The following is an 18,154-nucleotide window of genomic DNA, read 5'->3' on the forward strand; positions in this document are numbered from 1 at the left end:
ATGGCAACTGTTCGGGATAGCGATACAAGCCTGTGGCTGAACAACAAGCTCGGCGATAATGACGATCTGTGGTCTGGAATAACGAGCATTAGTACTCAGCTCCATCGTGATGTCCTCAGAAATACACACGATTGCTTTCAGAACTTGCAGCCAACAGTAAAGTTGAAATTGTTGATGGCGATTCTTCATATGCCCCGCCGAAACGTAGAGGAGGTGAGTCTGCAACTGTTACAGTGTAACGTTAGTTTTCCACAGTATAAATGATAAACTACTAACGGTTAGGCCCTACGTGTAGTATCAATCATACAGCTCAGTGACCATGACCAATGCAATGGTGACATTGAAACTGACAGTAAGTTTAAACGTTTACAGTACCTGCGCCAGCTGTGGGCTGCGACTAATGCCAATGGCAATTTGCAACAAACCACTTACTAACGGTTAGAGTAACTACACGCAGCCGCTGTCGCTTTGCGACAGCGGCTGCACCTCTCCTCCTTCGCAGACGTTATTTTCAGCGGTGGGTGTACGTTTCCTTCATGAATATCTTTATTAATCGTGGAAAACTAAAATATAAGGAATCCCCGTAATCTATGATAATCATTCAATAATCGGTATGCGTATTTTTTTCTAATTACGTCAAAAACCCACCGAAATCCGTCCTTAAAATCAGGTCTGTAAGCGTCCGTATTGCTTCACTCCTCATCTTCTGCGTGTTATTGAATAGCAATCACTCTCCTATACTACAACGTAGCTAGTCGGAGCGGAAGTGGATGAGCTAGTCGGAGCGGAAGTGACGTCAAATCATGAGAGCAGCACGCGCGGAAATACATGTACGTAGAAGACGACAAGCTTTACGTAACACAAGAAACGCACGGGCGTACGTAAAATGCTACCACGGTACCTCGGGTTGAGAGTTCGTGGTAGTTCGTTGATTTTGTGAATCATCGCACAATCTACTCCGAAAAATTCAACAATAAGGTTTGGATAATAATAATAATAATAATAATGATAATAATAATAATTGCATTTACATGGCGCTTCATACTGACGTTTCTAAGCGCACTTTGCTACTCATACAAATAGATTAGAAAACACAATAACATTAACAAAATCAGCGTTAACAGTAACAAAAGAAGAAGAAAGAAAAGAAAAGAAAAGAAAAATACATGTGATACAATGGTACAATAATTGATAACTATGTGCGCCTCCAGGAGAAAAAAAAAATCTACAACTGATTAAACAGGTGAGTTTTAAGAAGAATTTTAAATGATTCGACAGATGAGGCATTCTAAATTATACAGAGGGAGTTTATTCCAAAGAGTGGGAGCAATGGAAGAGAAGGCTCGGTCACCATAACGGGTTTTTGTACGTGGGCCATGAAGTAATTGGAGAGAGGAAGATGAACGGAGGGGTCTGGCAGAAGAGGAGGAGCGGAGAGAGACTAGGTTTTGAAGATATATGGGTGCAAGATTACGTGTGATTTTGTACGTCAGAAGTAGGATCTTGAAAGTAATACGGGAATGGACTGGAAGCCAATGTAGTGAGCGGAGAACAGGAGATATATGGTCATGTCTCCTACTAAGGGAGACTAATCTAGCGGCTGAATTTTGGATACATTGGAGAGGGGATATGTGAGAAAGAGGGAGGCCGGCAAGGAGGGAGTTGCAGTAGTCCAGATAGGAGGAGACGAAGGCATGGACGAGCCGCTCAGCTGATGATTGATCAAGCAGACGCCTGATCTTCCCTATTTTGAAAATACCCCATGATGCAGACTTACAAATGTTTGTGATATGGTGTTTAAGAGTTAAGTGTTTGTCCAAAGTAAAGCCAAGGTCTCTAACACAGTCAGAGACCTTAATAATCCCATCCCGAGTAGTTAGATCTGGTAGAGGAACTGTGCTCCTAAACTGTGATGAGAAATGGATGAGTTCAGACTTGTCTTCGTTCAGACGGAGTCTGTTGGCAGTGGACCAGGCTTTGATGTCGTTGAGACATTCTCTCAGTGAATTAACAGCAGCAATCCTATCGCCAGGTGACATAGTTATGTAAATTTGAGTGTCGTCAGCATAAATAGCGTAGTTGACTCCATGATGACAATTGATGATTCTGGTGAGTGGACCTGTATAGAGGAGAAAAAGAAGGGGGCCGGCAACGGATCCTTGCGGAACTCCGCAGCTGCTAGGACTAGGACGTGAACAGGTCCCATAGATTATCACCCTCTGTGTGCGATCTTGAAGATATGACTTGATCCATTGGATGGCAGTGCCTGTGATGGAGTAGTCATTACTAAGTCGTTTTAGTAGCAACGTGTGGTCGAGCGTGTCAAACGCAGCCGAATAGTCAAGAAGAAGAAGAGCAGCCTCACTGCCCTTGTCGACAGCAAGAAGGAGATCGTTGAGCACTTTCAACAAGGCAGTTTCTGTTGAGTGGAGGTTGCGGTATGCTGACTGGTTTGTAGGAAGCAGATGATTACTGTCAACATAAGACATTAACTGTGTAGACACAATCCTTTCAAGAAGCTTACTCACAAATGGCAGATTGGCAATTGGTCGGTAATTGCTCAGGACATCGGGATCTAGGTTCGGTTTCTTCAACAGAGGGGAAACAAGAGATGACAACGATGTGTTAATGATGTTTTTAAGAACCGGAAGCAGCTCATCAAGACACTCTTTGAGCAGCCAAGTTGGAAGAGGGTCCAGAGTGCAAGATTTTGGTGGAGATAGCATGATGAGACGTCGAAGCTGTTCATCAGTGACCGGATTAAACTCGCTCAGGTTGCAGTTCAAAGAGTTCTCAGGAGCCTGGACGGATAACTCCAAATGGTTCACGTCAGATACAAAGGAAGACACAAGATCATCGATTTTCTTCATGAAGAATATACTGAACCTGTGCGCCAGTTCTGAATCAGATGAGTGTTCAGGATAAATAGAAGAGTCAGAAGGGGTGGACAGTTTCTTCACGAAGTTGAATAGTCGTTCAGAGTCAGCATTGGCGATCTCTTTTCTCAGGTACTGGGACTTTGCATCGGTAATCAGACTGTAGTACAGCTCACATTCTTGACGATACAGGTCCATGTCAGTCTGCATGCCGGACTTCAACATGCGACGTTCAACACGACGCCGACGCCTCCTGGCCTCCCTAATACCAACAAAACACCAAATTCAACTCAACCATCAGCAAAATACAATATAGGTGGGTGGTATTAGGTCCTACTGTTAAAATCAAACAAAATAAAAGACATTTTTGTGGTCTTGCCATCAAAAGCGACGGTTGTTTACAACGTTTAAACTCTAGTACATGTCAGACCGCTGTTTGCACAGCGGTCTAGTCAGGCTATTACTAGAGGGTCTACCATGTCATGTCATGTGGACTCTGTGCAACATACAATGTAGAACAACCTTTGCTTTGCCTTGTATTTAATCATGAGAGTTTGAAACTGAGATTCTCATGCAAGGCTAACATTAGAACTTGACTGAAAGATCAGTCTGTATATCTGTATCTGGTCGTCGGGGATACATGTATGTTCTGCGGAGACTGCGTCTGGCTTCACGGATCCCCCCGGGAGAGCGATAGACACCCTAATTATAAGTTAACGTCAAAAAATAAAAGACTCCTCCAGACAGATCGATTTTCTGTCTAACGTTAGGCTAGAACCTACAATGCATTGGATGTGCCTAACCGTCAGTTGTGCCATATTGGGTCACAGACAAGTCTTTGTATCCTGTTAACATGTAAGTTTACATGTAGATCACAGATATCTACAAAAAGTAGTCTACTACCATAGTTATGGGTGAACTTGGCCCCCAGTGCGCACATTACAGCTAGTTGTATCAAATGCGGCGCTGGGTGCCGAGTTCACCCATAACTACGCTACGGTATGCCATTTTCACGGTTTTTCAATGTTTGAAAAACAGTTCCTTTCACAGATTCTTCTCTGATGACACATCTTTGCAACCAGACGCCTTTTGAACAAAAGATACAGTACTTTCCCTTTTGAAGATGCAGAGCTGTTTCTTCTTTCTGGTGACAAATTCAGATTCCCATTGGCCATACTAGTATCTTTATCCATTCTGGTATTTTTTTTTTCCCTGTGGAGAGCGTATTGTAGATGCATGCCATGGCTTTTCATCAAAAGTGTCCTATTTATATGGGCACTGAATTGGATGATAACTACTATTACAAGTGATTCAGACCAAGTTCGAAACTTAGTATATAAAGTGTGTACTGGGCCACTATAGCATTTATCACTGAGCAAATTACAATATTTGTCTTTTCCATGTTGCTGTCTTCACAGTGTAAGGAAGAACTCAGTGCAATCCTACATTCAGCATTGACAGACACGGATGAATGGGTTGCCACGGTAGCGGACATCCTCCGGTCCTACCCAGTCTCTGGCCAACTCAACTTGGAGTTGGAGGAGAGCCACCCATTCTTGGCCGAGGCCCTCCATGAGCTCAGAAGGACATGTAAGTGGCAAGATCTACACGTGTGTCAGAAAGTCAAAGGTCAAAGGTTGTTTTTGTGTGTGTGTGTGAGTCAACTATCTGTGTGCTTATTTATTAAACAACACAAGTCATACTGTAGCCCAGCTGTCCTTTCAAGCACCATAGTCCATTTTTATTCAGTACTTAAAACATTTTGCTAATGGAGACTCATCACCAATGATATTTGAGAGAGCATTAACTGTTAATAACCAGAAGGCAAGTCATTTTAAGAATTCTAATGCCAGTAGTGAACATTATTTCTGCCTTCAGAACCCAACATTACACTAAATCAGGTCACTTGTCAACTCACATTACATTATACCTCAAGGGGGGGGGGGGGGGGGGCTGCTATTATCTAAATGCAAACAAAAGTTTGCAAGTAAAGTTTGCAAGTACCAGCTACTGTAAAAGTGGTTTCTTTCGCGTACAGATACTTTCGCGGTTTCCATTGGTGCCGACTTTTTTGCGTGTGTTTAAATTCGCGGTCAGCAAAATCTGTGTGTGTGTTGACCATCAATACCATCAATACCTGCAATGTGCAAATTTTCGTGTGTGTGCAACAGCGTTGTAACAAGCGGCGAGTTCAAAACATTTCCTTGCATGGTTAATTTCGCGCGACTTTTCAAAACATTTTCGCATGATGTTAAATTCGCGGTTCAACCTCAAAATGTGAAAAGCGCGAAAATAAAACCACTGCGAAAGAAACCACTTTTACAGTAAAGTGGATTACGACAGAAGAAAAAAGTAATACCTTTACTCTCTCATCTTAGTCTCACATATGCCATGAGAGCAGCAATGTATTGATCTGTTCTGTCATATATCTCTGCCCTGCCAGTGGCCATAACTGACAGCAACTCACTCCTTCCCATGGAATGCCTGTACCTCAACAAGAATGCCCTCAACCAGCTGGTGGGTATGCAGGCCCCGCCCGTCAAGCACTTTACCCTGAAGAGAAAGCCCAAGTCGGCAGCCCTGCGGGCGGAGCTGCTCCAGAAATGTAAGCACTGTAAAACTAGAAATTTTCGGGAATTGAGAAGATGTCCTTTTTCCCTGCATGAAACAAATTGCCAATCATGACAAATTAAAAGTATACTACATGTACTTGTAGTATAGGGAATTGTTGAACACACACTACTGATCTAGATCTAAATAAAGTGTATACCTAGAAGTAGTACTTAGTATTTGATTGTGCGCTAGCTCTGATTACTACAGCAGCGGTGCAATGTACCAGCATTCAATGGATTGTGTAGACGTACACTTTAGCATGCATTTTACTTTCAAAAATCTTGGTTCATTGCAAAATTTGTGGAAGTTTCAAGCACACAATTTCATGTCTTGTCTTACAGTACATCATCATTAACCCTGGATCAGCATCTACTGGCATCAAAGAGATGTTACATTTCATCACATAATTTACTAAGTTAATGCAAAAATTTCCACTAAATTGTCATCTGCAAATGACATTCTACATATTTCTTTTATATCCTATGCCATTAGTTCTGAAAGAAGTAGAAGTGTTCAATTTAGTTTATAGCTTATTAGATTCTTGTAGCACACTCATGGAGAATTACTACTACTGTATATGACAGAATAGTTCTGTCAATACTGGATAGAATGTCCCATACGTCATGATCGAATGTGACCGTGCATCACAAAACAAACAAAAAGTCGCACCCCTTGATTTTACGTGAGGACTCTAGAAAGGTGAAACGGGTCAACCAAGTCAATTTTGAGTTTTCCATATTTTCTGAAAGAGCTATTCTTCTTCTACATTATTCTTGAGTTTGGGATCATAAAGTGAACGAGAAAGTGGATTTTCAGCAGTTTTTCTACAACTCCTTTTTTGGTAGAGTAGTGTGATCAGGTTTTTCTTAGATGCCCCTTTTCATTTTTTTTTTAAATTCCTTGGCACACTCTTCACTTTCAACTCTAATAACTTTTGAAAGGATAATGCTACTGCTCTGCAAGTTGACATTTATCATGGATAGAATGTGTTGATAGAGCATGCTTAATTTCAGCTTAATCTGATAATTCCTTCATTGTTGCTACAGTGGTTAGCATCATGGTTTATTTGTTTTTTGTCCCATTCATGACACAGGTAGCACGGCTTAGTAAAGATTAAGCACTTGAATAGACACTGTATTGTGGTACTTCAGAGCCTCTTTTCTCAGTTCAAACTTTTCCAGAGTGTGGGCTTTCTTTCCAATATTTATATAGGTTAGGAGAATCCATTTTAATTGAGTTATACATCATTTTAAAGCTTAGAGTCTACTCTTTCAGAATCTGCCCCTCACTAAAAATCCATGTCTGGCGACATTTTGTTGGTTTTGTGGTGCAGGGTCACAAATGCCAACAGTATGTTCGAAACATTTCCTTTCTGTTCATATGATACACATTTTTTATGAAGTAGATGTAGTAAATAATGATATGTTGATAGATGCATTGTATGAATGGCACATGAATGCATGCATTATTTTGTCATGTGGCAGCATACAATTTTAGTTTGATTATGCTGTGCTCTGCTGTGATTATGTCATTTTGTATTGGTATTTTGTGTGCAATAATCAGCACTGGATGCCCAGCAACAGCAGAAGAAACCTATCACGCCAACTCCAAACAGCAAAATCCGAGGCGGGTTCAGGGGCATGAATGATGGTAAGGGTCCCAACATGTTGTTACTTTAACTCAGACTTCTATGGCAATGGCCATTTTTTCAAGCTGTTGCATTTTAAGCGTGAGGACATATCATGTAAGCTATTGAAAAAAATATGACATTTTGTTTTCTCTATTCTGACATCTTTGTCAGGTAGCTTATAGTGATAATTTCCTTGATGTCAAGGTCTTCGATACATTATCATGTTTTAAGACTTATAATGTTGATAATTCTGTGATTGTTGGGATACTATTGCTTTGCAGAATGATGGGAGTTTTTTCAGAGAAATTTATAATGACTCTTCAGGAATGTGGTAAGCCCAATGGATTGTAATTGTCATGGTGTTAATGATACATTTCATGGTTATGTAGTCACAAAGATGATAGTGATGATGATAATGAAAGAATATGGTGAGGATACATTACCATGTATGAAGATGCAACCAATATATCTTAGAGCAAAAAAAAAAGTTTTAAGGATTGCTGTGTTTCACACAAGCAAGAATGAGCACTTTATTGGATCCAGGCCACAAAACGTCAGGGAACTTATTAAAGCCTGTTGCTTAGAACACTTTTTGAAAGACAGACAAAACTTATTGGCAATTGTTTAAGCACTGCAAAATATTAGAGTCTTGGATATTTAATGCAAATTGAAAATGTTATGTATGTTTATTTATGTTAAATTTTTTTTTCAGATTTATGCAAGTCATTTCTGGAAGAGTTTGTGGCCATTTTGAAGCATTTCAGTGATTAGTTGTGTAACTAGGGGAGTTAAGCACTTTTCTCGTTTCGCCTTCTTCCGATATGTACAGTACCTCTGAGGGGTATACCCAAAGCGACGCCAGGATTCCGCTCATCTCAGTCACCTGGGTTCACCCGAAGTATGCCCCTGAACAGAAACCACAGCAGGATGACCATGAACAGGGAAGGAGGAACAAAGGTGATCAATGCGTGCCCTTTGACCCCCCCCCCCCCCCCTGTCTGCCCCAATGCATTTTGTGTCACTTGTACTCAGAGAAGCCAAGTTAGATGTTCTGATGGGATATCTTATGCTGAAGTCAGTATGTTTTGTGCATTCACAAGTGATAAGTGTGTGGGGGCTTTTACCTGTACTCAAAAACCTCTTGCAAAAAAAAAGAAAGAAAAAAAAAGAAGAACAGAAAAAGAAAACAAGAAATTAGCTGTTGTAAGATTTGTCATAGTTTTACTAGATATTTACAGCTCACCGGCAAGTTGTGTTTGTAAAAATTGCAAGTAGCACCATAAAAATTCATTGCTAGAAATATTGTGATGAAAAATATACAAACAGTTTCTTACATTTTCAAATCAACAACTACAACAACAAAGGGTCAGAAGCACATTTGTTATATAAACATATCGTTGCTGGGGTTACAAGACCTCGTATCTCAAAAATGTCAAAAAAATTTTTTTTAGCTTAATGGTCAAATAATGGGTCTAGTGATGTCTTGGCCAAATCCTAACTGTCTTACTCCAAAAATGAAGCCACCATGACATGTCAAAGAGAAGGCTTTCCCATTCACTATAGTGCTTTGGCCGCCATGTTTTTTCGCTCTCCTGAACATTTGACAATTTTGAGATACGAGGTTTTGTCACCCCAGCGACGATATGTTATATTGAATTACATTTTTCAGGTATTTTAAATTTGGTGAATAGCACCTAACTTACAAAATTTAAGAAAATAAGATCCTGCCAATCATATGGCATATACAGTAGCTGGTGATAGTGAAATGAATTTCTCTCTCTCTCCCACAGCTCTTGGATATCAAGGAACAGCCGATAGGTGGAAGCTCCCGAGAGGCAAAGAGGAGAAAGAAGCAAGCAGGTGAGATAAATATCTTACTCGTCATTATTTATCTTTTTCCTTTGGCTCAAAACTGTTAATCTCATTTAGGCTGTTGTAATTTTGCATTTCTCATAGACACTTGCATGAGTATACTCGGGACTCATCTTCAGTGGGTGAAGAGGAGGTTTACAAGTGTAAAAGAAATATGTTTTAATACTGCTTGTTTGCTGTGTCCTTTATTAAAACCAGAAAGCAATTTGAAAATAGATGAATTGTCATTTATTGAGATACGCTTGGTTCTCTCAGGCAAGATATATATCGGCGGTGAGTTGGCTCAGTCGGTAGCGCGTCTGCCTCACGATCACGCGGCCCGGGTTTGAACCCAAGTCTGGACTGAGTAATGTTGTGTGTAAGCATACTGTCCCCTCTAGCAAGAGGCAAAACATTCTTTCCCTCGGATAGGACATAAAATGGAGGTCCCGTGCATGAGAGAGTAACAACTCATGTACGTAAAAGATCCCACTTCATTCATTCATCGCAAAGAGCAGGGTGTTTAACCCGGTGAAGTGGTCCCAACTCACATCCAACTGGACCCCATGGAAGACCAGCTTAACGTAGCTGAATATGGGCTATCCAGCCATCCTCTCAGATGGAAAAGAACAAACAAACAAAAGATATATACATACAATTAAGCAATGTTATGGCCACATGACTTATTCTTAGGTGCCTAGAGGATGTTATGATCATTGTCAAACAGAACTGTTTTAAACTGTCATCTTTGAATTGGCATCCTCTTGTAACCATGGTGATGGAAACAATGTGTATTTACTGCTTTCACAAGTAGGAAATACAGCATGTCCCCAAAAAAATTACAATCAGATTTTCGCTTTGATAACACCCGATATGATTAAACTGTTTAAATGCTACTTCAAGGTCTTAAAATATAACATCTTAGCTCTATTTTGCAGAAAACCCCATTCAATTTGGTTAAGCGGTCACAGAGAAATGTGGATTGTTGTAAAGTGTGTCATGAGTCTGATTCTTCCAAGTTTAACACTTCGATGCTCTTTTGTGTGAATACAATAGACAAAACTTGGAGGGAAGAGATTCCTGACATCCTCTACAAAATTCCTCATTTCTCTTTGACCACTGAAGCAAATCGAATGGGGTTTTCTGTAAGATGTGGGCAATGAGTTGTAGTTTCATACCCTGAATTTGTATTTAGATCGATTCACTATTTTTAAAGATATCATTGCGGACCTCCCATTGTAATTTTTTTTTTTTTTTGGGGGGGGGGGGAGACATACGGTATATGTGTCCTTCCCTTGGGTTATTTTCTTCTCTTTCTCCCAAGAGAGATGTATATGAATGACTATTTGTTTATATGTTTGAATGTTAGAACAAGAAGCCCAGGAGCAGGCTAAGAAGGAGAAGGAGGCAGCCATGCAGCAGACTCCAGACTACGCCGCTGCACTCATGTCGCCAGCTGTCCACGTAAGCTAGATATATGGAATGCTGACATGTCTTTAGGGCTTTGCATATGATTCTCAGAGTCCAGTCATAATGTAAGCAAATTTTGTGGAAGGTTTGCCTAAAGATAAACTAGTATGCACAATGAACTGGCATAAATTTATTTATTGTTATGTATAAAGTTTTCACTTGTTTCCTGGAACAGCCAAAATTAACAAATCGGGTATTTCTGAAGGTGTGTTATTAATAGAAAACATACTGAGTCTGTCCCAACTGCCAAAATGTCTTACTTCTCTCCACTAAACAACAATTTTTGAGTGAAATCTTTGTGTGATCTTCTCCCTGCATTTAAACCCCCAAAGGTAGTGAATGAAAGTGGTAATAAATCTGCACCGATTTATGAATATTATTAACTGCTCTTTATCCAGAAACCGCCTACCACCACAGCAGCACCTGCCGTCACCCAACCCCAGACACCCTCTTATGTACCCACGGTGGCACTCTCCAAGCCGACCACGCCCACTCCTACTCTGCTTGGATCGCTATGTGAGTCTTCTGATGTGTTTTCATGCTCATGTTCATTCTCTTTCAGCCATATATGTGACATTATTCTTCATGTAGTGATTAGTCCTATTATAAGGCCTTCATTTGCTTGAAGTATGGAATCCATAGATGCCAGAATTAGCATAAGCATCAGCTATATTTAATGTATCTGTGATATAGAATACCATTAAAGAGAAAATATCTTTCTAAAGTTACTCCAGATAACTTTTTCACTGCAGTACTCTGTGATAAAAACCTGTCAAACTGTTTTCACCATCAAAGAGAGCTAAAAAATCATATTTCATCATCAAAAGTAGTCTGTGTTAGGTAAGATTGATCGTAAATAAAATAGCTGTTCGACATCAAACATCAAACAAAGGGCTAGTAGTGAGGCAAAGCTCCCATGTAAAATATGTGAATTTTGAATTGACAGGTCTGTATGGATATTAGCATTATATAGATTCCAAGACCTGGAGATCAAAGAAGTGAGTAGTCTTGAGACCAGCCTTGGTGATTTTGCTGTCGAACAGGCTGGCCTGCAAGAGATGTAAAATTTAATTCTGTGGATTTATATCCTACTATCAAGTAGGGTTGGACGTGTAAAATGTTTGGTATCATCAATGTATCCTGCATGTTTTCAAATCTCCAGCCCAACCTGCACCCTCCTCGGCAACACTCGCTGCCCGTGAGAACCTCACACAGCAGCTCCACCAGTCTCTGCAGCAGCAGACTACCTTCCGGGCGCCGTCAGCAGCTGGTGCAGCGCCGGCCACCACCACCAGCCAGACGCCCACGACCCCAGCTGCCAGTCCTGCCACCACCACGACGGCGGCAGCACCAGCTGCAGCAGCTGCACAGAACCCCTACGGTGCACCCAGCGCCCTGGGTGCACCAAGTGGCACCGAGGGAGCATCCCAGGCACCACCCCCTTACCCAGCACCGAGCATGGTACCAGCTGTACAGCAGCCTCCAGCTGGCCCCAAGAAGAACCTGTCTCTCACGGTAAGACACAAATTTGGCTCAGGCATTTTAAGAACGTTACTACTAGTGACCAATACCATTCAATTTCTTGTAGCATTTTGTTTGGAAAAGGAGGAATGGATATTCCAGCTACCTTTAGTTTGTAAAGTATTTTATGTTTAAGGAAAGATGTGTTTTAGGAGAGATTTAAGGTATTCTCAATCTCTGAAACAGCCTTCAGTATATATGCAGTAGTGTTTGCAGTGCCTAGTGGTATTGTTTGAAATCACCCATTGAAAACCCTCTCCTGTCTTTTTTTTTTTTTTTTTTTTTTTACATCGAGCTGTTCAGCATTAGTTCAGCACACATATTTTGGCAAGCAACAGCTTACAGGGAACTAGTAATTCTTTGGGGTACTAAAAAAATATTGTTTTGTTGTTTGTTTTTGTTTTTGTTTTTGTTTTTGTTTTTTGAATGTTCCTGAGCAGCCAAGTGAGGAATTACTATAAATACATGGTAGTTACATGTGTTGAAGGATCATGTCTATAGCTGGAATAAGTTGAAGTACTGTATTGTTTGTTTGTTGTTGTTGTTTGCACCTTTACTGCCCTGAAAATACTGCAATGCTGTTTACAAGGATAGCATCCCTGCCTCAGGCTTCAAACATACAAGCCGTTGGCGTCCACAGACCTGATATTACAAGTGTTAAGTTGAGGTATTTCTTGTGTTCTGACAGTTGTTCTTGATATGTGTATTTGCCTCCTGCAGAAAGACCAGATGCGCAGTGCTCAGGAAATGTTCCGCCAGTCCAACAAGGTCACTCGGCCAGAGAAAGCTCTCATTCTTGGGTTCATGGCTGGAGCCAGAGGTAAGGGAATTTGTGTCCTTAACCTGTTGAGGACAAATCTCGAGTGTACTCGGGCAGGTGTCTATGGGAAATGCATGTTATACAGTGTAGCAAAATCATCCCGTCCTTAACTCTTTATGTGCCAAAGTGTAACCCCTTTCTGTGCCACATTATTCTGAGACAACAACATCGTCATGCTATGGGAAAAGATTCTGTTTTTCAAATCTATGTAATTTTTATATATTTATGTTAAGCTGGACATGTCATGAGTAATGTTGTAGAGGAAATGGCAAGCTTTGCTTTGATGTAAACAGTCTTTGATTGCTCTTCTTTGAAATGGCCGGTAGCTAAATTACTGTAAAGGCATGACTTTTTCACACGAAACATTGACAGAAACCTAGAATTTAAACGCAGAATCTAGTAGCCGCCTGCTGGTCATTCACTACATGAAATGCAAGCTATGCGTGAGAGGAACAGAGTAGCGAGAAACGCTTTCCAGGTTTTTATCGATCGGTTTGGGCAGGTTTGTGCGTTTGAGCAGAATATGCGAAGTCGGCACGCAGTTGACTGAATCGCGCGTGCCAACGTGGCACATAAAGAGTTAACAGGTTAATCGGACTAGAGCATGTGGAAACTGTGTAGTGGGATGTTGGCAAGATTGAACCAATCTTCATTTACTGCCCACCGCCACAACTAACACAGGCCTGCCAGAATAGCATTGCCCATTAGTGAATGATATGTGCTCTGAAGCATACATTCATCAGTTAGGTTCAACGCCAATCAAGATTCTTCGGCTGTGTGTGTGTACTTGCGTATAAAGCTGTACACAATTTGTTACAGGGATTCCCAAATGTAACAGAGTTGAGTCAACCTTCGCTATACATTATCTCCCCAAGCTCCAATCCCTTTAACCTTTGTAATGATACTCTCCTTGTGGTTAGTTTACAATTTCTTCAAGAGAACACTGCTGCACTCACTGAAAATCTTCATCGTTCATGTTTATTGACAGCTGGAAAAAATTTCATTACTTACATACATGCTCCCATTTGAAGACTTCGTTTGGCAAAGATTATGTGACTATGACACATACTAGAAACTGCTGGTCCATATAATGCACCATTTTAGGTGACTTTAAAATTACCATTACTTGATCTTTACCTCTTATTGGTTTGTTTTGTGTCATAACTTTTTCTGTAAAAGATCTTTCTTCCACAGGAATATGAACTTTGTGTGGAAAGTTTTAAAGTTACCAATGTCCACATATTGGTATAATCTGGGTTCGACTACCACAGGGTAGAGCTTACAGAAAGAAATCCCTCATTCTTTCTGATGTGGATAAGATAGTGATCACTATTACTCTATTGCAAACTGCTGAACTGTTGAACATGATGAAAGTGCATTTCAGAGTTTTGCTTGCATAAATATCCAATGGAAAATTTTGAAGTACAGACACTAGATCTTGATGGGGACTGAGGAAAATTGTACTCAACTTGTGCATGTACAGAGGAGTAACATAAGGCTATGAATGTAAATTGCGACTTTGTATTTTCATTGACTTGGCCAAATATGCAACATGTGCGCAGGTGACTTTTGTGGAATTGACTGTATATGGAAAATAAGCAGCATAACTTGGCTCATTAGAATCACTCTTTTTCCATTGTATTCAAAATTAAAGTGATGGTTCAAACTGACAGCTGTATGCATAAGGCCCAAGAACAAAAGTGTGTAAACTCCTGTAAAGTCACTCATCTAATACATTATGATGGTTTTTTTTTTTTTTTTTGCGCTTTTGTTTGCTTCCGTGGCCCACAGAGAACCCGTGCCCCCAGCAGGGTGACGTTGTCACGATCAGGCTGAGCGAAGATGTTGAAGTCCTCCATGAGCAGACCATGGCCGTCGGCACCTTCTTCGAGATGAACTACGCCACGGGAGAATGGAAGCGGTACAAGAAATACAAGCCCCTGCAGTCATCATAGAGGCGGTATTGTGAAGGCATTCGGACACTGGTAGTAGTCTCGCTCGTCAAGTCGAATAACTGCTGAGTATTGACTCTTGGGCATGGTGTCAATCATCCTAGCAGAGTGGGCATCATCAAAGCATTGGAGACAAAAGAGGTGATGGACTTGTGTAACTGTGATGTTTAGACTTCTCTCAATTGATGGACAGTGATGAGTAATACCAGCATTGCATACAATAATTGAATGGATATTGTAGCACAGACATAATTGATGAAGACATTACATCATGCACAGTTCTGTAGACTGGTACTGACAAAGCACAGAACGACATGCTTAGAATTTCTTATTCAAATGTGAAGATGGTGCTCATAAGTATGCTGTCTTCAAGTTTACAGTGTACGCTATGGTCATGTGCCGCATTGCTTCATGATTGCCAGGGCTCTTTACAAGGGTTGTCCATGTACTTTGTTCCTTGGATGTTCTTTTGACTTGGCTTCATGTTGGGGCTGAATGTGTGTGAAGGATACACATGTGGATTGTGTTACCTAGAGAGAGATAGAGATAGAGAGGAAAGAAAATTCAGAATCACAATGTGGAGTGTGAGACTGAATGGGAATTTTAGCATCCTAATTGGTTCGGTTAAAAAGCAAATAGTGGTTGAAGGGCTGGAATGCCGTTAAACGGCAAATATGCTCGTATGACTCAATTTGTGTCATTCTTAAATAATTTGGATGTCGGGTAATCTAAAGTGCAACCAAAATTATCATATCCGTGAAAAATTTGAATGTATGAATCTTCTCCTGTAGCTTTAACAAAAATTGTGTCTCAATGTTTGGATAAGTGTTTGAACAAAAAATGCTCCATCCCATATTCTGATGTGCAATAGGCATAAATCCTCTTGGTATCTTGGTTTAGATAGAGCCACCATCTTGATAGTTACTTGTTTTCTTTAAGTATCCCTCAAATTTGACAGAAAGACTAAGAACTTTCATGTTTGAAATTTGATCTCTATTTTATGAGGGAGTTATAGAAAGAGAGTATATTGCTGTGTGTCAGTCAGCTGAGACGATGGGATCTGATGCCACCGTTTAAACCAAAAGACACTGCATTGGTACCCCTGCGCTCAATTTCCAATTTGGTGTTTTCTACCTCCGCAAGGCACACCCTCATCCACATCTTTTCAAGTTCAATGTGCATGCATGCTTCTTATATTGTATTAGACTCTGTGTGCCAACAAATTCTGGAGTCTCTTTTGGAGACTCCTGAAGCAAAATCAATGTTACAGCTGGGGCTTAAACGGAGGGTTCTCATTAGTGACTTGGTGCTGGAGACTTATTGGCCCACCTACCTTGGGCAACAGAAACTCAGTTTTGGGTATGTTAGATAAATAGGGCTTGCCTTAGAAATATAAAGGGAGCAATCAAATAAGTACCCATTTGGACAACTGATGTGATATTTTTTATAATGCCCCTAGTGGTATTCTTCTTGTCAGACATATCCAGAGAGAGTGTTTGGGGAAGTATTTTCTTTCTTTTTTATTTCTTTCTTTTTTAAACAATGGACATTACAGAAGAGGATTGATTGAGGACTTAAGAGCATCACGTAAGTTTTGTTTGATGTGTTGTTAGTACCCAAGGCCACATGAAGTCATGTTTTGTTCGATATATTACGTATTATGTATCACAATTTTAGTTCAAACTTGTGTTGCCAGGAAATCTGATTGAAAAACATCCTACTGTAGATTGCTTTGTGATCTACGCAAACAGCTGCAATGTGCGTATCTCGGCTTGACTGTGCTGTGTAGTTACATACTTACGTGGTGTATTTAATGTGCACTTGTTTGAGTTGGAGGTTTGGTGGGAAACAAGTATATGAGAGTATTGCTATGACCATGGACCTAATATAACATGGACTATTCACGGCAGTCTTTCTTTGATGTAATGATCATCACAGACACCTGATAATGTGCATCTTAATGAGTACATTCAGGTGTCTTGACAATGATTGTGTAATCATGTATCGTCACTAACAAAATAATAATTTCCGTCATTTCAGTCTTGTTTCGCTGATGTGCCTTTTTTTCAGACGGAAATGTCTTTGAATAAATACAGATGATGAGGAGCAGCAAATCTGAGATAGTTACAACTTTTATGTCAAAAGATGGGTAATTGCTGATTCACACATTTTCGCACATGCAAAAGACCTTGCCTAATGGCAAGATATATCTGTTCTCTACCATTACCGTCCCTTTTTGCTCTGGAATAAACTGGAGAAAAGTGAAATATTGAGATCACAAATGACAATCATTCTGCCAAAAGGTTAGCTTTCTTTTAAAAACTGCCTGCTTCTCCCAAGCGAAATTGTTTGAGGTATGATTTCCTAACTTACACCACAACAACTGCACATTCACTTTACTTGATTTTTGTGAGTTATTTTCTTCTGCGCATATAGTTTTAGATTTCTCGATTCTCCGTCTTGTTCTTCTCCCGGCTTGCTGGCGGTGACGATCATGGGATCAAAGCAGTGAAGCATGCTAAAAATGTCTTTGTGGCGCTTTTGAAATGTACGGGTGCATGAATTAACTAGCGATACGATGAATGTCCATGTGTATTAGGTCCATGCTATGACTGAGAAATGATGTGAAGAAAAGTTGGTGTGCACAGACTTGTTGAGAGTCAGCACAGCTATTTTAACATTCTCACCTGAAAATGACTGAAACAGAAAGAAAAAGAATATATATATATCCAATGCTAAAAAGATGTAAACAGCTTGGCTAACATAAACTTGAATACTTTACCTGATAAAGGTTAACTGGTATGAAATGAAGATAAATTATAGGAGGGATGTTGGAGATCATCCCACCAATACCAAATCCCATGTTTGTTCAATGTTGGATGGCACAAGCTCAAACTTTGGATGACAAAAAAAAAAAAAGAAGAAAGATCATAGATCCTTTGGGAAAACTATTTCTTTCAAAAATTGGCATAATCATTGCAGAGACATATATGCTTAAATGGGACAGTGTACATTGCAATGTTACGAGCATAAATTTTCCAGCATTTTATTTTATTTATTTCATTTTATTTTTTTTTATGATGAATGATTTATTAAGGTTTTTAGCATCAAAATGGAGGCTGGTGGCAACCAAATCTGTTTAAAAAACAGACACTTGTCTTGAAAGACTTTGTTAGGAATAGAGATTCTAAGTTGTGTTAAATTCAATGGTTTCCTTGTATTGCTCAAATGCAAATGTGTATGAATAAATTGATATTAGAAAAATGGAATTGTTTTCATTTTTTTTGTGCCAGTGATTGTATGATATGTGTATGTGCTTGACATTGTGTGTGTGTGTGTGTGTGTGTGTGTGTTTGTGTGTGATTATACAAATATTTGTTGCTCATTATGGTCAGTTTAACATATTTTGATTTCTTATAAT

General features: G+C 40.0%; 1 protein-coding gene across 1 annotated transcript; it reads left to right on the forward strand.

The window, feature by feature from the left end:
- Nucleotides 1-17,655, forward strand: LOC140241779 (negative elongation factor A-like). The gene is made up of 11 exons (XM_072321531.1): nucleotides 1-213; nucleotides 4,295-4,466; nucleotides 5,320-5,481; nucleotides 7,053-7,139; nucleotides 7,949-8,076; nucleotides 8,910-8,979; nucleotides 10,340-10,434; nucleotides 10,839-10,956; nucleotides 11,603-11,955; nucleotides 12,682-12,781; nucleotides 14,573-17,655. The coding sequence occupies exons 1-11, from the start codon at nucleotides 1-3 to the stop codon at nucleotides 14,734-14,736; spliced, it is 1,662 nt and encodes a 553-aa protein (XP_072177632.1). The 3' UTR covers nucleotides 14,737-17,655.
- Nucleotides 17,656-18,154: the final 499 nt, after the last annotated feature.

This window comes from Diadema setosum, chromosome 18 (genome assembly GCF_964275005.1).
Source record: "Diadema setosum chromosome 18, eeDiaSeto1, whole genome shotgun sequence".
Lineage (NCBI taxonomy): Eukaryota > Metazoa > Echinodermata > Echinoidea > Diadematoida > Diadematidae > Diadema > Diadema setosum.

Coding starts and splice junctions, on each gene's coding strand:
- LOC140241779 (XM_072321531.1), top strand. CDS start 1: ATGGCAACTGTTCGGGATAGCGATACAAGCCTGTGGCTGAACAACAAG. Junction 214..4,294: donor CCCGCCGAAACGTAGAGGAG/GTGAGTCTGCAA, acceptor CTGTCTTCACAG/TGTAAGGAAGAACTCAGTGC. Junction 8,980..10,339: donor GAGGAGAAAGAAGCAAGCAG/GTGAGATAAATA, acceptor TTTGAATGTTAG/AACAAGAAGCCCAGGAGCAG.